The sequence below is a fragment of the Physella acuta genome, unplaced genomic scaffold (assembly GCF_028476545.2).
Source record: "Physella acuta isolate Inbredline_101_S28 unplaced genomic scaffold, ASM2847654v3 ptg001298l, whole genome shotgun sequence".
Taxonomy (NCBI): Eukaryota; Metazoa; Mollusca; class Gastropoda; family Physidae; genus Physella; species Physella acuta.
The window spans coordinates 265,001-287,743 of NW_026732813.1; the positions used below are offsets into that span (position 1 = coordinate 265,001).

At 36.6% G+C, this 22,743-nt stretch overlaps 1 protein-coding gene across 1 annotated transcript in view; it reads right to left on the reverse strand.

Annotated features, from left to right (window-relative positions):
* Positions 1-22,743, reverse strand: part of LOC131958194 (protein unc-13 homolog B) — a 169,614-nt gene that overhangs the window by 140,399 nt on the left and 6,472 nt on the right. The window contains exon 2 of the mRNA XM_059323073.1: positions 18,707-19,229. Coding sequence (XP_059179056.1) covers positions 18,707-18,746 — 40 coding nt within the window. The 5' untranslated portion in view covers positions 18,747-19,229. The remainder of the gene's footprint in view (positions 1-18,706; positions 19,230-22,743) is intronic.

Sequence of the window (22,743 nt, forward strand, 5' to 3'; positions counted from 1 at the left end):
AAATCAAAAAGTCGAATTGGGCCAAACGAATTTTTACGAACATGTTGCGTGGAATTAATTATCTTGCTACACATCCGCAAAATGAATCTCTGTTCATGTAATTTTAATGTCACACATCCGCAAAATGAACCTCTGTTCATGTAATGTTATGTCACACATCCGCAAAATGAACCTCTGTTCATGTAATTTTAATGTCACACATCCGTAAAATGAACGTATGTTTATTACAAGCTTTTATTTAACTCACTTCCTCGACAGTCTGTCTGTCTAGACCGAAACGCCGGAGTGAAAATTCGGAAACTTCTACTTGACCGATACGATTCACACTTGGCACGTGGGTCAAGACATGAAGACAATGCAATCTGAAATTAAATTTGACTTAATTGGATGCCTAATTAATTTTTTATGAATTAATTAAAATTTGGACCGAATTAGTAGGCATGTCTATCCAACCACACCACACGCGTCATCACGTTCAATAGCTGCGCCATCACGTTCAATGGCTGCGCCATCACGTTCAGTAGGCGCGCAATGGTTTTTAGTCATGTAACTCTATTGTAAATAAAACATGTAAAGTACTGAAAAAAAAAATTCATAAAAAACGTTTTAATAACAAGCTTTTATGTAATAATGCACTAAAAAGTAGAAAATAAATTATAGACTACTATTTAAATAACTAGAAAGAAAAGCGTGGGTGTCTTCCTTAACATTAGTAAAGGTATCCAATAGATACTAAACTAAAGTGACCCACGCTTTTCTTTCTAGTTATTTAAATAGTAGTCTATAATTTATTTTATACTTTTTAGTGCATTATTACATAAAAGCTTGTTATTAAAACTTTTATGAATTTTTTTTTTGTTAATATTACATGCCAAGAAAATGAAAATATGTATGTTATTCTGTTCACTCATAGATCTACCCAAAAAAATGAGAATATGTTTTTCTTAATCTTTTGTTACATAGCAACAAAATGAAAACCCGTTTACGTAATTCTTTTGTGTTAGTTCATAATTCTATTTGTATAAATTTATTAATACATACCAAATATTTTTATCTCTCCGTATAAGCACAGTATTTTGTATTCATATTGCATTTTAAAAGCGAATGATAAGCGTATTATATTTGGCACTGTTGTATTAAATAAATGAAAATCTATAAATGGTTGAAAAGTGTACGTTTACAGACACACATTACAGATAGATCGGCAGACGTTGAGATTATTCCAGGTTAGGTTTGTCTTAAAGTATTATTAATACTTAGTATTCTTCCTCCCCCCCCCCCATACCTACAGTACACTGCCTCCTCATATCGTTGTTCTACACCATCATTTTTTTGTGTACCCGTGCTACATTTTGTTTCTTGCTTAATACGGGCGTGTGTATTTTGTTCCCGTTTACCGGCAACCTATTATCGATCAAGTCCAGCATGGCGCGCGTATTCTTGTCAAAATGTTATTAACTATTCAAAGCTTTCATACCCGGGACGGCCCTGCCTTAGTGGCAGCTCAGTGCACGTTGACCTTTGTATCTCTGAATGCAAGTACTCAGTGCAGCAGCATATCTCTGCCGTTGGAGGGCCGTTCAATGAATCATGAGTTTTTTTTTTTTTAAATGCGTTGTTCAGGACGCGGAGGTGTGACCACTATAACTGATTAAGGTCAGCCCCTTTTTTGGTGGTTTATTGACAGGTGGGATAAAGTGGTTGGGTGATAGAGTGCTCGACTGCTAGCACGTGAGTCTCAAATTCGATTCCAGGAATGGAGACTGTAGGTACTTGAGTTTACACGACTGATAGAAGATAGGAGAGGCAGCGCCGTATGGGCATAAAACAGATCAAACCGTTTTTTTCGTTGTTTTTTTTTAGCTAGGGCAGAAAAACAGGTAAATTCTACTTCATCTGCCCAATCAGGTCTGAAAGGTAATTTTACTATGGTTTTTTAAAGTACTTTAATTAGTTTTTAATTAGGGTTGAGGTTAGTGCGGCTAAATAGGTGTGATCATATAGATCATTTAGCATGCTTTCTAAACAGGTAATGGTTCATAATTTACATAATCTATATATATATATATAATAATAATATATATAATATATATATATATATATATATATACATATATATACATATATATATATATACATATATATACATATATATACATATATATATATATACATATATATACATATATATATATATACATATATATACATATATATATATACATATATATACATATATATATATACATACATATATATATATACATATATATATATACATATATATATATATATATATATATATATATATATATATATATATATATATATATATATATATATATATATATATATATATATATATATATATATATATATATATGGGAAAAATAAGATACTAAAGCGCCAACACAAACCCAACGAACTATACAGTACATGCTTAGGATATGAGTAATTGAATAGAGATGGTTAGAACTTTAGCAGGTGCTCATCTAATGAGAAGAGGTGGGTAAAAGTATAACTTACGCCAATCATAATATTTCTATAGGTTCTGCCACACGATCAAAGCTCTCTTATGCTACAACTATTTAAAAAAAAACCAACATGGAAACGGAAATTCCGCATGCAATCTATTGAAAGATAAACACTGGAGGAATAATTGATTCATGAGTAAATTTGCAGGTGGAAGGGGGGGGGGAGTGGGGGGTTAGACTTAGACTACACGTAATAGTTAAGTTGTGCAAGTGAATGATCAGAACGTTTGAGCAGATAAATGACAAAATATAATTATGGAATAAAATCAACACGTACATTCAAAATAACCGATTTGTTTAAAAAAATAGTTTCTCCTTATCAATGTGATATGTCTAAATGTTTGTTCCCAATATTGTGTTAAACAATTTCCCCGTTTCATCAACAACAACATCCCATTCTACCACACGTCCAGACATTCTATAACAACAGAAACTTCTAGATCACCAGTTATAAATACCTGACGGACAGTTTCGTGTCGCAAATCACGCCTGCATTTCCATGCTCTTTGATTTTCATTTCCAGAAATGGAAAGGAAGAATGCGGGGTCAAAGGTGAGGTCAAAAATAGCCCAAGAAGATTTAGCTCCGCGTTGTGGGCCGGTTAAATGGAGAAAAGGGCCGTGCGGACTTTCAGGAGACTGGCCATTTATTTGAAAAGCGATATCACAGCCAGCATGGGAATATAAAATTATGCAAACGACAGTCTGAGGCCGGCGTACAGATTGAATTTTTGAGACGGTCGCCTCCGTAGGGCTGGGGGTGGGGATATCTTGGTGGAAAGGGGAGGAATAGGTAAATAGGGAGGGGGGATGATGGATGAGTACAGATGTGATGGGGGTGTAGAGGTGTACAGAATGTGCAGGCTAGGTAAGACAAGTGATGCAATATTTAAGTCTGGGTAAGACAAGTGATGCAAGATTTAAGTCTGGGTAAAACACGTGATGCAAGATTTAAGTCTAGGTAAGACAAATGAAGCAAGATTTAAGTCTAGGTAAGGCAAATGAAGCAAGATTTAAGTCTAGGTAAGACAAGTGATGCAAGATTTAAGTCTGGGTAAGGCAACAAATAGCGATACGAGATTTCAGCATATAAAGAGATTTTGTCTAAGCATAAATTAAATAAACCGGGAGTGATCTCCCCTAAACTTTCTCGAATATTCTTATATAAAACAACAGGGGATGGTAACTGGGGATATAGTTATGATTTTTAATCCATTTTAAATACTTAAACTTTTAAAAATAGAATAGAATCTCATAAAAAAAACATTGCGCACCAAGCAAACGCCGAATAAAAACGCGTATAATAGTGCGCAATATTATTAGTACTTTAAAAATTTACATTAGTTTTTTGAGAAATCGGAAGTAGCGTAAATTACTCCTTCCAGTCAACGGAAATTACTCAAAATTTAACAGAAGGTAGAGAATTAGATCTTTTACTTACATGTGAAATTTCATTTATCTATCTGAAATAGTACTCAAGTTATAGGCTTTTGAAAAATTCAAAGTAGGAAAAGTACCACTTCCGGTTATCGGAAATCGCTCAAAAGTTGATACGGATCTACGATTAATACTTATATATGAAATTTCATCAACCTAGCTGTAACGGTACTCAAGTTATCGTGTTTACACACGGACAGACAGACAGACAGACAGACACACACACACACAGACATACGGACAAGATTGCAAAATTATGTTTTTCCGTATCAGTGAGGTGTAAAACGTCGAGATTTGTAAAAATCTCGATTTTTTTTTTTTGCACGATTACAATACTTTCTCTATACTACGTATATACGAGAAAGTAAAAATGTATTTAGCTACCAGGTCTTTAGGAGAAATTCTAAAATATCAGATTTGTATTACACCGGCCAAAAAGCTAGAACCGGTTTCAACAACATAGATATGTGTATGTGACCGGCTAAAATACCACATCCAGACAGGTAAATAATTAAAAACCCGGCTTACGTTCCATCGATTGCACTGGCCTTTCAAAATCAAGACAATAGCGCTGTTTACAATAGGCTTGAAAAGTCTATGTAATGATACTAATTTTTTTTTTAAATCTTTAAAAATATATGGCAAGCGATACAATTTTATAACATTTAAAATAAATTAAAGCTGTTTGGGAACAATCGGTTTCACTAATGTTCATATGTTTGTATTGAATATTACTCGATGAAAAGCCGTTTAGAATGATTCTATCAATTCAAATATATTTAAAAAAAAACGCACTCAACCCCTTCTTAAGTCAACCAGAGTGGCTAGGGAAAGTAAAATAATGAAAATCACAACAATTATTTGCCACAGTAGCGGCCAATGGAGTATATAGCCTAGTAGTTGATTTATATTAAATAATATAACATACCCTATCACCACAACACACTGACTCTACTAATCCAAATTAAATAGTAAATATTTTTTTGAATATTTCTAGCGTTTAGTAAGACCGGGAGTTATTTTATACTTGTTTCTCAAATGTTATTTAATCAATTCTGGTTGAAACATACGCTTTCTGGCAACAACCATGTGGAACCATACGGAACCAGCTTTTCAAGCTTATTGAAGTACAACATAGCGGGGACAGGAATGGGCTACGCATGTTGAGCTAAATACTCGTATAGTAGCTGCGTCATTGATTTGTCCTTAAATAAATCCACGTCGTGTATCTCTTGTTATTTAACTCTACTCTCATGTATTCTTGCCAAATTGCGACATATCAATTATAATTTTACGTGCTATTTTTACAAGTCCTAGGCAGTTATTTTTAGGCCGGCTCTATTTCCGGCAATGTTATGGTGGGTTCGCAATCTTTGGTCCCACTTCTATAGACTGGTAACGATTTTTCCCCCCAGTCTGCGTACAACCCACGATAAAATGACCTCAACACGAACTATCAGATTCCCAACTGGACAATAAAAAAATGGACCACACACGCAAACTGTTATCTTAACAATGATTGTGATTTACATAACAAAAATAAAACATTACGCGTATTGTGTCAATTGTTCTATTTTTAAAACGACAGCACACGAATAAACAAACTGCAAACTAGGCTTAAAGAAAATCTAAGGCTTTAGAAAAACGAATACTTTCATCACATGGCGATGTAGGGAGAGGGGGTGGGGGGGGGGGGGTGATAGACATTATAAAACAGCTGAAAATCGATTTGCTCACACTGAAAGCACACGCGTGAGAAATGCGTGGCTCCGTTTCTGATGTGTAGGCGAACTCTTGACTGTGTAACTCTGAACAATGATTTGTCTTGTGTTCAACATCTGAACAATGATTTGTCTTGTGTTCAACATCTGAACAATGTTTTGTCTTGTGTTCAACATCTGAACAATGTTTTGTCTTGTATCTCTTTTCTATTCATTTCTACTTTCTTCTTTCTCTCCCCCCCCCCCCCCCCCCCCCCCCCCCCCATTCCTCATTCTATTTTCCTTTTCTCAACTTCCTCCTTACCTATAAATTAAAAAAAAAACAAAAAAAAATGGTGCTAAACGTGAGCAGTCTCCACAGTGCTAATCATGAAAGAGGAGCAGCCGGGGGGTGCGGAGGGGAGGGATAAACAGAAGTAACAAATGTGTCAAGGACAGTCACTGGTGAGGATTGGCTGGAGGCGCTGGCTGACACAAGTCCTAAGGACACGGGGCTTAAGTGAGGGGGGGGGGGGGGAATTGATCGGGTGGGGGGGGGGGGAGAGGGTAAATTAAAGTGTTAATATCCTGAGACAAGAGTGACCTTCCGTGAATAGCCTCATTACCAGAGAAGCGGCGTTTTTTTTTAGAGTAGGCTACCTTGCAAATCTTATGTAAACCATAACCATAAACCATAACTCAACGGACTGTATCCAATTGACGTATGGGGTGATGTTGTCAAAAGGTTAAGGGACATGGTACATATTGTTGCTTATCAGAAAGGAACCCTATGTGCCTCCTTATGTGAAACAGTCAGAGATAGCCAGGATATATATATATATATATATATATATATATATATATATATATATATATATATATATATATATATATATATATATATATATATTTATATATATATATATATATATATATATATATATATATATATATATATATATCTGTAGGGGTACGGATGTGTGTTACCAAGACTACTGGAACTGGTTACAATCCTAGGTATTCTAAATATGGAAGAAACGAGACAACATAGTGTAGAAGGAAAATTCCCCGAATTATTTCTCCTATGGTGTAGGCCTATGCCTGTTGGCTATCCAAACGATTGTAAAAATAATAAACTCAATGCAAAAGATAACAAATAATTTGAAGCTTATTACGAAAAATGCCTTAATCCCCCAAAACGTTAATTTAATCCAACTGAATTATTTAATAATGGAAATGAAATAGAAGTAATGAAGACGCTTATATGGCGCGGACCTTGAGTGGCTTACATCGTTTAGACGATCGTTAAAGAGCTTGGCTCTCCTTAGTTTAATAGAATAACACAGACGATAAGCAAGAGAAAATTATCTTTGGACGTCTAAGTCTGGACAGCTGGGCATTTGTGTAGAAAATTAGACAAGTAGCTTGAAAGCGAATTGATGAATTATGTAAATTCAATTAGCAGGTTAGAGCAGTTTTTAAAAGCATGTCTGACGAAACAAAGCATGGATTTTTGCTTTAGTTCGTTTCTTTTGTTCTAATCTATATTTTGAAGTATGGGTTGTCGCGAGGTGTTGTTAAGTTTGCCTCTCAGATGTCTACAACTAGAACTATAATTATAAGCTCTGCGACTCGCATTTTACCGAGCACGTTTCACTGCCACCCCCCCCCCCCCTACTCTGCTACTCTACACATATCCCAGATCAAGAAAATATATAGGCCTGTAGACCATGATGTGGGACGGCGTGGTAGAGCGCTAGGCTGCTAACCAGAAAGTATCGAGTTCGAATCCGGCTCCAAGTCAGCAGAATGAACTTGAGTCCACTCAGCTCTGATGGGTATCTAACTCATGTTAGGGAAAGTAAAGGCGGCTGTACAAAGTGCTGACCACAACTTCCCTTCATATGCCATGGTCAGGAAATATGAACTCTACTTCGTCTGCCCAATGGATCGTTAGGTCTAAAGAAGATTCTTTACTTTCCTTTTTATAGACTAAAATGATTTTAAGGTTGTCAACTTGTTTTTTTCTGACATTCAAAACGTCATGTGGGCACTCCTGCCAATAGTTCAGCTGTAATTTTAAAGTTAGACAACTTTCATGCTGGGTGAAATTGGGGAGTTATATCCCCTTACTTCCTCACTGCTTACACCACAGAGGTCCTTAAGTCTTATTGCATGTGGTGTTGTGTTCAGCACTGGTATGTTTAGAGATGTGTGTGTGGGGGGGGGGGGGGGGGGGGGGGGTAAACGTTCATACACCACCACCAAATGTGTGGTGAACTCTTCATTCAGTGTATGCCATCTGGGGCCTGGTTCTCTCTTGTGTTGTCTGTCTTCATGAATTCTATTAACTTTGTGAAATAGAGTCTTAGAAAATTTAAATACTTGCCAAAAAGGAAATAACGGGACTTGGCAATTTAAAGAGGAGGGGGAAAATGTAAATAGTCAAAAAATGAGGGGTGGGGGGAAAAGGGGGTGGGGCGAATGGTAGAAGCGGAAGTTTGATAAAAAAAAGGGGGAGGAGTGGTGGCGGCAGACGTAAAAAAATAAATCTCTTTCCCGGTTATTTTTCTCACGTCTGGGTCAAAGTGCGACCCGTGGGTATCGATAAAGCCGTTATGATTTGACTTGATCAATGCTTCAGATGGTTGGGATGCCGGGGGTGGGTGGAGGGGGGGGGGGAGTGAGTGGTTGACCACATGTTTTCACGACGCCATCGTCTATCAAGATGTCTATTTATACGTTTTTATTCACAGCAACACGCACTTCTTCTAAACATTTTATTGTTTACAAGTGGTTATCTCCCTTCTTTAAATTGGAAGATGTTTATGGGCCTTGGATTCTATCATTAACACACATAATGTAGATTATTGATAATAGTTTTAGCCATGCACTACAAATCATTGATATTATTAATTAACGCAGTTATCTTAGATAGTTGATTCTATTTTAACGCAGATAATATCGATCTTTGATTTTACATAACGGAGATAATTATTGTAGTTTACTGATAACCATTTGTCGAAGATTATATCAATCTCTGAAATTACAACTGTCAATGTGTTATATTAATGACGACGGGCCCCGAGACCGTACCTTGGGTCCCAGCACCCAATCAACAGCCAAGAGTTAATAAAAGATAATTTGTTTAGTCTATTGAAATCTAAACTTAACGCTAACCAAGAGCTGCGTTCTTTAGTTAAGCTTATGATGTGTCTTAACCTGAGAAATATTATGGTTTTGTTTATGAAAGTTTTTATTTTATAATCAGTATTGGAATATAAAGTGATTAGGGTGTAATTAACATTCTTCCGACACTATCATAAAAAAATCTCACACAATCCATACTTTTATGCTAAAAAATGTTAATTCAAAATGTATTTCAAATCTTAATAATTTAAAAACAAAGCATACAAGGGAAGAATTTATCGATAAGAATTTCGGATTTTTCAAACAATAACAGCAGTAAAAACAAGAATTCAGACAAAGCCATCACAAATCTAATGATGTTGCATCTTTTTAAAAGAGGCTAAAAATTCAATATAAGATTACAAAATGCTTTTCGAATCCAGGAAAAATGAAACTCGCGTCATGGTTTTTGTACAAAGTTTTTGAAAAAATAAATTAAATTGAGACAATATGCACACTGTGAAGAACAGAAAGGACGAATACATTGGAATAAGTGGGAAAAAAAGAAATCGGAAATTGAATGCAAGAGCTATATCGAAATAGCCCCGAATTTGCATTAAAATAATTTCTCTGATGTTTTTGTTCTATTTTTAAGGCGAAAGTCTTTAGCATAATTAATTAAATCCTGGGATTAGGAGAAGAAAAACATTGTTTACGTCGTTGTTAATACAAAAACTATTATTTTAAAAATCTGAGCTAGAAATATATTATTTAAAAATAAAAACAACTAAATGAAAATATTATTCTGCAAAACATTTAATTATTTTGGGATTTTTGTATTCTAGCAACATTTAAAGCAAGAAATTTATCTTTTTAAAAAAGGTACGATTATTTTCAATTTTTTTAATGATTTAGAATTTCTTTTAAATTTTCTTTTAAAGAAAACCACGTGACTTTGTGAGCCAATATCTGTCAAACGTGGTCTCTATGTCTTTTGTCTCATGCCGAGGGTGGTGTGTCTACTTAACAGAAACCGTGCCATTTAGTGTCAGAAGCATGCACACGGCCACTATGAAATAAACTACAACAGTACATTAAGGTTTGACCACAGTCCTAAAATAAACACAGCACATAAATGTTTGACCACAGTCTTAAAATAATAAACACAGCACATTAAGGTTTGACCACAGTCTTAAAATAATAAACACAGCTCATTAAGGTTTGACCACAGTTTTAAAATAATAAACACAGCTCATTAAGGTTTGACCACAGTTTTAAAATAATAAACACAGCTCATTAAGGTTTGACCACGTATAACTAACACTTTGTTTATTTTGTATTTCAGTAGTTTGTGAACAGGATTTTTGTTCATTTTAAAAATATTCAGAGGCTTGATGAAGCGGTAAACAAAAATGACATGGTGTAATGTTAAGATAAAAGCTAGATTTGAGGTAAATATAGGGATAGGGAACACCTCACATCATTGAATGTTTATATTCAAGCTAATGTATTGGAGTTTTTCAATTTCAGAAATATGTTTTCAGCAAGGTAGTTTTTTTTAAAAACTAGACCAAGATTGTCTATATGAAATAAAAATAAAATACCGGATCGCGATAAACTATAACTTCACGAAATCAAGATCGTATGTCGCACTGAAACACGATTTGAGAAATTGAAGATTCTATATTTGCATTGGCAAAAAAGGGAAAAAGATAATAACTGCATTGGCCCTAATATGTCTTGCGTACAAAAGGAATGAGATATCTGTACTGAAGACTAACTTGACACAGCAACTTTTCATGTTAAAACATTTCTTTGTTTCTTTTAATCGAGTGAATCAAATATTTTTTAATCAGCCCTCTTTTAAACGATAAAACTACAATTACATTTTAAACATGATTTTTAAAAATCATTTGGTTATTTATAGCTACAGGTGGCATACAACAGCCATGAACGAAGTGGGACATCAAGAGAGAGAGGCGGACAGCTTTAAACAGAGGTGACGCGAAATGGCTGAATGTGACGTTAAACGGCTAAATGTGTCACGTGACGTCAAATGGCTAAATGTGTCACGTGATGTCAAATGGCTAAATGTGTCACGTAACGTCAAATGGCTACATGTGTCACGTGACGTCAAATGGCTAAATGTGTCACGTGACGTCAAATGGCTACATGTGTCACGTGACATCAAATGGCTAAATGGGTCACGTGACGTGAAATGTTTGAATGTGACGTCAAATGGCTGAATGGGTCACGTCGCGTGAACTGGCTGAATGTCCGCCGTGCACTTGGGTCACTTCCATAAGAAAAATCCGTGTAAACAAGGACTAGGGCGCACGGTTTGGGCAGGAAGCGGAAATAAGCAGATGGGAAGGAGATGTGGGGGGGGGGGGGGGTAAGGAGAGAAAATGTCTGAGGGGGGGGGGGTTTGTTGATGGATGGTGTCTGGGGATGGAGGTTAAAATATCGTCTGCTTCAAAGTGCGTTAAAGCTAGGTAATACAACAGACATGGGGTTGAATAAAGCGTTAAAATTGTGTGATGCAAGAGATATAGATAAAATCTTAAAATTATGTAATACTACCGATACGTCTATAATCGACATGAAAAAGGTACCCACATTTTGTACAATTGACACAATTATTTCCTATTATAATTACTAGGCGTTGTTAATCCTTTTGTTGCATTTTAATTCGTGACATTTATAATAATCCTTAAACCATATTTCTCATTATTTCTGATAATAATTTTACCACGGCGTTGCCTGCAAAACCTTAAATCACGCCATTCATAGTAACCCGCACACAACATTTATGTTAAGAATTGAATCATGACGCTTATGCTAACACTTCAAGCACTACCAGCCGGCCTTGACCCATCGATCTAGCCCTCCATCGAACCCAGAATGATTAGAACAGTCCACATGGGGTTAAATCAATCCATCTAAAACAAATTAACGCCCAGTAATATTGTATGCTATGTCGACAGAATCTTGCAATAGGAGCTTGCCTTCTGTTCGTTCTCTCGCGGTAAGCGGACAGCAACATCCGGAAAACGCGAGTATTCCGGTCCTCGGGGTGTCTGTCATACTGTCTGGCAAGCTGTCTGTCAAGCTGTCTGACTGACTGACAATGTGTCCTACAAACAGATATTAGAAGTAAAAAACGGTAAATTATTTACTACGTCAGTAACCCAGGCAAGTTAAGGACTTAAGGCGGACACAGGATGTCCGGGTGTATGTTAGACATGATACGGATTTACAGCGGATACATAATGTCCGACTGTATGTTAGACAGGATGCGGACATTAGGTCTGACAGTGATAGACGGGCGACAGTTTAACAGACCTGGACGACAGTTTGAACCACCTGCGACCTGCGCAGGTTTTTGGTTTTGTTTTGATCTCTTAATCAAACGTAACAGAATTGTGACTGGTTCTAGAACTGTAACAAGAGGGGGCGATCGAAGCAGTGATTTCAATGTTCAGCCTAGAGGTGCCAGACTTTATGTGGTATTGTAGATTTGAGAACTCCTGCTATCGGCCAATTCCTGTCAGTGTCAGACTTTATGATGCACCATTAAATTTGAGAAATTCTTCTATTCCACAGTCCCTGTCAGTGCCAGACTTAAGTTTAATTTTTTTTTATAAAAATTAATTCAAATTTAATGTCATGTTGTATTGTCTTCATGTCTTGACCCAAGTACCAACTATGAACCGAATCTATAAGTTAGAAGTGCCCGAATTTTCGCTCGGGCGTTTCGATCTAGACAGACAGACTGACGACAGAACGACAGAGACCGTGAGTTAAATAAAAACTTGTAAAAAGTCTTAATTGATGCAACTCTTTATGTCTCTAGACAGTCATGGGCGCGCCAACCTGTAAACTACATCAACATGTCTACCAAGTTCTACTTTAACAACGCAAACACAAGTCTCATTTATCTTAGTCTAAACAAAAACTTCTTTCATCCCTGAACGAAACCAAAAAAATTAAAATCAATCAATATATCGATACAGCATAATAAATCCTCGTTTTCTTTAAGCTGACGTTATCATTTTATTCTTAGAAATTCACTCCCCTATTTTTATAGTAAAAATAAACGTCTCTAGCTTTGATTTGTTTGCAGGCCCCGTCTAGATGAAACTTTAAACCTCATAAAGTAGACACACATGTCTAGAGAGAACCCGTCACCCCTCCCCCCACGTCCCGACCCCCCAACTGTGTCTTGTGGCTTACATGACACTGGAGGATAACTCATCCGGCGTGTTTACTCTGCGAGTTTGTTTAGAGGACCCCCCCCCCGACACCCCAACTTTTCCCCACTCCCTCGGAGCGAGTCACTGATTGGGTGCAATATGGTCATGGGAATCAAAATGCGTCTTGATGTTTTTATGTTCCTCTTGTAGACAAACAAAATAAACCGGGAGTGATCTCCCCTAAACTTTCTCGAATATTCTTATACGAGCCGGCCCGCGGCATAACATACGCCGCTATTTAGTTGTTTCTAATTTTCAATAATTCATAATTTGTGAATTCGACAGTACCAACGCTGACACTGAAAATATTTCTTTAAAACACTATAAGTAGCTCGTTAAGGACCAATAAACCCCCCCCCCCCCTTCCTTCCCCCCCCCCTCCCCCCCCTACGTTTAAAATCGTTGGCTCTGCTTGTAAACATTTAGAGTGAACATAGCTCACTAAAACCATGTAGGGGTGGGGAGGTAGGGAGAGCGTTTGCAGCTTGTTTTCTAACGGCTCGAAGAAGAGAATTATATATATAGATAACTTGGAATATAGACATGATTTTTAATTACTTAAACTTTTAAAAATAGAAAAGAATCTCATAGGAAAAAGAATTGCGCACCAAGCGAACGCCAAAACAAAATGTGCATAATAGTGCGCAATATTATTAGTACTTTATAAATTTACATGCGTTTTTTGAGAAATCGGAAATAGCGTAAATTAGTACTTCCGGTCAATGGAAATTACTCAAAATTTGACAGAAGGTAGAGAATTGGATCTTTTACTAACATGTGAAATTTCATTTATCTACCTGAAATAGTACTTAAGTTATAGGCTTTTGAAAAATTCAAAGTAGAAAAAGTACCACTTCCGGTTATCGGAAATCGCTCAAAAGTTGATACGGATCTACGATTTTGATAAAATAGCTGTAGCGGTACTCAAGTTATCGTGTTTACACACACACAGACAAACGGACAAGATTGCAAAATTTTGTTTTTCCGTATTACAAGAGTTTTTCATTTTTTTTTTTTTTTTTTTTTTTGTTGTCTGAAGATTTATTTAGTTTTTCAAATAAATACAGTGCACTTCAGTTTTGAAATTTCAAAAAAATTTACACAAGAATTTCTCTATTTTTTTTTTTTTTTTTTTTTAGTATAGTCATTTATTTATACAGAAACTGACCACAAATATCCTGTACAAATATATATAGTAGTTCATGCCTAAATATTTTGTATACTGTCAGTCTGTGACCACAAAAATAGATCCCAAAATTCGTTTTCATTGTAAAAATTTGTTTATCAGCTGTTTGTGGCCATCATGAGCATGCTCTTGGTTGACTACTGTTAAACTTTCTCTTCTTTAACACCATCAGCAAAGAAATACACAAAGGGTATTTCGTCTGTTTCACCAGCTGGGGCTTCCCATCTGACTAAGGCAATGCTTCCATCAGGATTACTAGAAGATCCTGTGTAAAACTCGTAGTCAAAATTTGCACAAACTATCTTGAAAGTGTTTTGAATCTCTTTCCGCCATGCGTCAACATCAAATTTAGTATCATTCTCCTTCTTGTTCTCTTCTATACGTTTGACAAAATCCTTAAAATATGCTTGGAATTCTTTTTTTGACCCAAAAGCAGTAGGCATAAGCCTGTTATCTAGCACAACATCAATGCCAGATGTGGAGTTTTCATCTGCACCTTCCTCTTGCTCTTCAGCACTGGGATTAGCACCAAGTAAAGAATCATCAACCTTGTCTGAACGAGTGACATATTTTCCTTTAATTTTGTACAGTCCATCCTTTAGTTATTTCTCTATACTTCGTATATGCGAGAAAGTATAAATGGGAAGAAGTAATTCAGCTAAGCACGATTACCATTTGTAAAAGAAATGTATATTCACTTCTGTTAAAGGTTTTCTCGTTAAGTTAGAGTCAAATGGGAAGCCCAAAGTCATTAAATTATGCAGAGTAGACAAACAGTCAATAATAATTGTTGTTTAACATGATGATAAACAATGATTTTCAATTAGTTATGTAATTTTAAATATCTTTTTATTTTTTGAAGATAATGGGAAACTCGGTTAAAGGTTGTTTCCCTTGAAAATGTAAAAACATGTAAACGTTAAGTAGCTTTTTTTTTTTTATTGATTATAGATACATTAGTTAATGACATCAATACTTCCTTCATTTTGTTTGCCATAGAAAAATGTACCTTGTCAAATAATGATAATTCGAACTCATTTCTTAGATAACATTCCTAACATCTTTTGGAAAGAGTAACCAAAATCTGTTTCGATTTTAACAGTTCGAATTATTGTCTAAAAGATTTCACCCTACCTTTTATCTTACTAAAATCATTAGTAGTCCTGGTATTAATTTATTCAAAACTTGTAATTTTACATCAATTATGCCTATTAAGTAACCAGCTTTAACAGAAAGTTGTTATGCTAGAGGAAATGTGTCTCTTTATTCCGGCCATCACAATGTAGAACACAATAGGATAAAGCAAGTGTCGGCAACGTGCGGCTCGCAAGCCGCATGCGGCTCTTTTGATGTCGAGATGCGGCTTTTCAGCTCCATACACAAATATTAATAACGAGCTGACCCGCGACGTAGTATACGCCGCCATCTAGTTGTGTTATTTTCTGCTTATCAGCAATTCATAATTTGTGAATTCAACACTATCCCTCCCGCCCTCCCAGTGGCGTAGCGAGGGCGGGTGTCACCCGGTGCGGCCCTTAATGTTGTCTCATTCAGAGGTGTAGCTACCCTTCCCGGCGCCCGGGGACAAACTTTCAATTTTCGATTTGCACCCCCCTCCTCAAACTTTCGATTTGCACCCCCCCCCCCCCCTTTCCACTCTTGCCGGGATTTGTCAAATTTGTACTTAAAAGACTTTTTAACACTCGAATTAATCACTTAATTAAGTTGCTCTTCCGCCCCTAAAGGTTGCCGAACCCTGCTCTACGCCATCCGGACTGAGAGTTTTATCCAGACAGTGGTTTGTTGATTTTTTTTGGTGGGATTTTGGAATTTTGGTGATTTATTGTGGTCTTTGTGGGGTGGCTTTCATCTTTATGGGGTTTGGTAGTTTTTTTCTTATGTTCTATTAAGTGCCATTGTAGGGTTTAGGTTTTTTGGTGGTTTGTGTTGTGGCTGTTGCTAGGGATTTTAAAAAATTTGATGTTCAGTGGGGTAGTTTTTGTGGGGGATATTCCCGATGTTCTATCATGTATTTTCGGGGATCTTTTTGATGTTCTGATAACTGCTATACAACGGTGTTCCTTTGCGCCAAACAAACTATCTGCACATTTTTAAAAAAATCCTCAACCGTTTTTGAGTTTTTGAGAGATGTACATTTTTTTTATCACAAGCAGCTCCTGATCAGCTCAGAGCTTAAACTGTCAACACTAGGCAGCTTTGGATTTGCATCTATTCTTCTGCATCGATATAATTTCACCCCCCCCCCCCCCCGACATGTTAGACCCATTTGTCAGACATTTCTTGAATTTCCTTTTCAATTAGAATCAGATTGGGAATAATGTTTTTCTATTGTAATTTGAGAAATTGGATATTTTCATTTCCTTTCTCCTTTCCCACACCCTTCCCAGCCCGACCCCCCCCCCCCCCCCTCAACACACACACTCACACACACACATACCCCCACACACACGGTCGCCATCAGCTGACACAATCATCAGTGCAGAAAGGACAGATAGTTATGTTGCAACTGTTTAATTAAAATTTCGTTCGTCATACGTTTTCAAGATGTAAAGTGTATATAGTATACTATAAATAATTTAACAGTGATTTACATCGTCGGAGCTTTTGAGGTTTATAAGCATAAATCTCTGTGTCGTAGTTTTATAGTGTTCATCAGTTTTATTTGTGTTTTAATTCCTTTATTTCATACTAAGGTGTGAGTATTTTAGTTGACTTGTAACACACGAGTGCACCTCTATCTTAGCTCACGTGTAAAGCAAAATCGATCTCAGCTCATGCGTACACGTCTACCTTCGCATGTGTACATGTTTATTCTATTTAAGGCTATGTGTACAAGTCTATATTAGCTTATGTGTACAAGCCTATATTAGCTTAGGTGTGCAAGTCTATATCAGTTTATGTGTACAAATCTATATTAGCTTGTGTGAACAAGTCTATATTAACTTGTGTGTACACGTCTATATTAGCTTATGTGCACAAATCTATATTAGCGTATGTGTACAAGTGTATATTAGCTTACAAGTCTATATTAGCGTATGTGTACAAATCTACATTAGCGTATGTGTACAAGTCTATATCTATATTTGCTCCCGTGTACACCACATCGATCTTCATTCACGTGCATGAGCGTATGTGAGCACACACTGTACAATGTCTTTAAATGAGGCTAAAGCTTCACCCTTCACATAGCTCTCCGAAAGACTAACAAATTAAGGTTTATAAACCACCGCTTATTCACATCACTGAGGGAAAAAATGAAATCAAAACAAACCGGAGGCGATGTTAGTGCGCTAATCACACGGCCAATTATCCAGGGGATATCACGTATTAGATGGTGATATTTCCATCCCAGTCTTCACACAAACTACAATCTTCGCGTAAAACCACTAAGCTGTACTGGCGTCCTTAGCAGCGTACAACTATATCGACAAGCAATTCATGAGTGAGCAGGTTTAAGACACGAGAGTACACTGTTATGTTTTGGTTTGATCGAAGAATAATTACACGGGATTTAGAGGGGTTGTGTTTTATTTTTGTTACAAGACCAGGGGAGGGAGGGGTTGGTTAAAATGTTTACATAATTACGTCTTAAATCTTAATTAGTTTGAGAAACAGAGGTGTCCATCAGAAAACCGTTGTTATGAAAAAGATGCCTTTAATACCTTAACTTGGGAAACATAATAAAAATGTGCATAAATTTATATATCTTTAGAGGTTCATATCTATATATATATATATATATATGTATATATATATATATATATATATATATATATATATATATATATATATATATATATATATATATATATATATATATATATATATATATATATATAATATATATGTATATATATATATATAATATATATATATATATATTATATATATATATATATATATATATATATATATATATATATATATATATATATATATATTTGTATTTAGTAAAGTTCCCTTTTCGAACCTAACGGTCCATGAGGCAAGTGAAGTAGAGTTAACCTGTATCTGTGACCTCGGCATATGAAGGGCTAGTGTGGTCAGCGTTATACCCAGCCGCCTTTACTTTCTCTCACGTGTCAGGTACCCATCAGAGTTGGTTGGACTCAGGGACGTTCTACGTACTTGAATATACACACACGTATACATATTTACACAGACACACACAAATATATATATATATATATATATATATATATATATATATATATATATATATATATATATATATATACATATACATATACATATACATATACATATACATATACATATACATATACATATACACATTTATATATATATATATATATATATATATATATATATATATATATATATATATATATATATATATATATATATATATATATATATATATATATATATACATTTTATTTCCACTCACCCCCCCCCCCCCTTGATACCCTCCTATGCCTACCTTTCACGATGAAGATCCATGGGTCTGTCAGCTGGTACATGCTATGTCCCGGTGAGGGCGCCGTTGTTGTTTCTGCTCCCTCGATCCTGGCGGCTCCCCCAGTCTACGAGCACGGGGCCTCGGGCAGTCGGTACTTGAAAGACTTGCTCGTGCGCTGGAACTGCTCACCCAGGCTGGGGTATCCAACTGTCAAGCGTGTAGGTATACACTCCATTGTGTTCATAAAGTCAACGCTACACTCCGCGCGTGGTAAGTTAATGATGGATTATTAATGGATGTAACACACGCTGGATTAGATTTAATCGTGGTGTTAATCCATCGATGAATGAGCACACAGTTCAACCACGGAAATCACAGCGGGGTCGGCATTGCCAGATTAAGCATCTGGTTTAATGACAAGTGTATTCATACGACGAATCGCTATATAAAAATACATCGGCCAACCAATCGATTGATACAACATTACAAAAATTCAATGTAAAACATATTTAATAAATGTTTATTGGATTGATTATTGATTTTTCTTAATCGAAAAAAAAAAAACAACAACTAAAAATGAATGGTCTATGTTTTAGCGAGTTCTTCAAATCACTTTCACAGTTGAAATATAAAATATTTTCAGAACTTACTATGTAGAGCTAGTTAGAATTATACACAACGTATCGTGTAATATCCGGTAAATCATATTTTTGTTTGAGAAAATGAAGAGGGAATATAGAAAGGGAAAGAGAAGGGAAGCGGAAGTGAAGGAGGGAATGTGAGATGAAGGAGGGAGTGAGGTGGGAGGGACGAAAGAGAAGAGAGGGAGATTGAGTAAACAGAAGATACATAGAGATTACGGAGAAAAGAGTGGGAAAGAGAGGCATGGAGAGAAAAAGAAAAAGAGAGAGAAGATAAAGGATGGGGGAGAGAAAGTGGGTTGGTGAAAATATGGAGGGTTTAGTTGGGGTGGGGGTGGGGGGTAACGAACCGTGAGAGTGAGATAAGGCCCCCCATTAAAAAGCTCAAAGCATGATGTCAGTTTTAAGATACACGAGCAAGGATTCCGCGGACCATCAATCAGAACTGTCGGCAAACCAGATACAACCAGATACAACCAGATACAACCATATACACACAACCAGATACACACGACCAGATACACACGACCAGATACACACAACCAGATACACACAACCAGATACACACAACCAGATACAACCAGATACAACCAGATACACACAACCAGATACAACCAGATACAAACAGATACAACCAGATACACATAACCAGATACACACAACCAGATACAACCAGATACAATAAGATACAACCAGATACACACAACCAGATACAACCAGATACACACAACCAGATACAACCAGATACAACCAGATACAACCAGATACACACAACCAGATACAACCAGATACACACAACCAGATATAACCAGATACAACCAGATACACACAACCAGATACACACAACCAGATACACACAACCAGATACACACAACCAGATACACACAACCAGATACACACAACCAGATACACACAACCAGATACACACAACCAGATACACACAACCAGATACACACAACCAGATACACACAACCAGATACACACAACCAGATACACACAACCAGATACACACAACCAGATACACACAACCAGATACACACAACCAGATACACACAACCAGATACACACAACCAGATACACACAACCAGATACACACAACCAGATACACACAACCAGATACACACAACCAGATACACACAACCAGATACACACAACCAGATACACACAACCAGATACACACAACCTGATACACACAACCAGATACACACAACCAGATACACACAACCAGATACACACAACCAGATACACACAACCAGATACACACAACCAGATACACACAACCAGATACACACAACCAGATACACACAACCAGATACACACAACCAGATACACACAACCAGATACACACAACCAGATACACACAACCAGATACACACAACCAGATACAATCAGCCAACCAATGGGCTTCCAATGTGAATTAACGCCCCGCATTCATGATGATGGGCTTGCTAACATTGTGATTTAACACCAGTAATGGGCTTGGTAGGATGGTGAAGTAACACCAGTAATGGGCTTAATAGCAATGTGAATTATCATCACCTATGAGCTTGTAAGCTTGCTGAATTAATGTAATCGAAAGACTTGCTTTCGAAGTTGAATTAACGCAACCTAATGGGCTCGCTAACACGTTGAATTAACGCCACTAATGGGCTTGTTAACATGATGAATTAAAGCAACTATTTGGCTTGTTAACACATATAATTAACATACAATTAAGGCAAATAATGGGCTTGTTAACATGATGGATTAACACCACCAAAAGACTTGCTAAAATGTTGAATTTCCGCTACTAACGGGCTTGCTAACACGTTGAATTAACGCTACCAATTCGCTTGTTAACCTGATGAATGAACGCCACTAATGAGCTTGCTAACACGTTGAATTAACGCCACTAATGAGCTTGCTAACACGTTGGATTAACGCCACTAATGAGCTTGTTAACCTGATGAATTAACACCAGCAAGTGGCTTGCTAACAACGGAGACAAAACCTATTGCACATGCCCACCCTTAAGAAGATCAGTCTTTATTAAGACACTTTGTTTCTCCCTGAGACGGACACTTAAGTTTCCACCCACCAAAAGTCTCAGTAAGGCAAGAAATGCCAACGTCCCTCCTAGACATCAAGACCATTCCTCCACTACCCCCCTCTCTCAGTCCGTTTTTACCAATCCCCCACCCCCTCTCCATCTAGCTGTCGAAGAAATGTGCCAGGATTAGCCAAGATGGGGAGCTTAATTAAAACAAAACTGTCAGAGGCAAACGTTAGGACAGACAGGTGCCTCGGTAATTGGGTCGTTCAGATGGAGGTCCTTCTGACCTATTGATGGGAGACCTATGACCTTATTGCTGGAGTGACGCGTGACCTTTGGTATGTTGAGACGTATGACCTATTGTTGGGTTAAGATGTATGGCATAATGGTAGAGATATGTGATTTAATGGAGAGATATGTGCTTTAATGGTAGAGATATGTGCTTTAATGGTAAAGATATGTGATTTAATGGTAGAGATGTGTGATTTAATGGTAGAGATATGTGATTTAATGGTAGAGATGTGATTTAATGGTAGAGATATGTGATTTAATGGTAGAGATATGTGATTTAATGGTAGAGATATGTGATTTAATGGTAGAGATGTGTGATTTAATGGTAGAGATGTGTGATTTAATGGTAGAGAGGTCTATCGTAAGGTTAGATCTATTAATAGAGTCAGATAGTGTTGGTAAAAAAAACAACTATAGTATGATTTTTAACCAACCCAACTGCGAGTTTATTAATTAAATCAGCAGGATATTAATTGCTTTATAATTTAAGACAATCTTGAGTACATTATTTTTTTCCTTTAAAACGGTAGACGGGGAGTTAATCTAATTAAGTTTGACTAGTGATGTGGACAACACAATCAGTGTTTCTTCCAGACTGACTTTTTTTCTCCGGGGGGGGGGGGGGGGGGGGGCGGACTAAAGGGGGTGCGGACACTGTCAAAAGTATATATTTTCTATAGATAAATTTCATTTCGTTCTGGGGGTGGATTCCCCAAAGAGGTGCTGGAAGAAGCTATGAACACAATGCCTACAACAGATTGACATTGCTTTCAAGTTTTCAAATTCGGGCTTTACGTTACAAGAGTCCGATAATCCCATAAAAAATGGAACCGTCTTATTAAAAAAATGGGTTATAACCTGCAAATCTCAACGTTAACCATAACCCAAATCCAAACCCAAGTCATGCTACAACCCTAACCCTGGTCCTAACACAAAACAGTAAGGATAATATAAAAGATATTACAACTAACCTGGTCAAATTTTAGAAGAGTTATCATAAGATTCTGGCAAAAGTACTACTCCAAATATACTGTAAGCTAAGATACGCCGCCCGTATCGTAGCCCCACTCCCCCGGGATAGTTGACTGGTAACT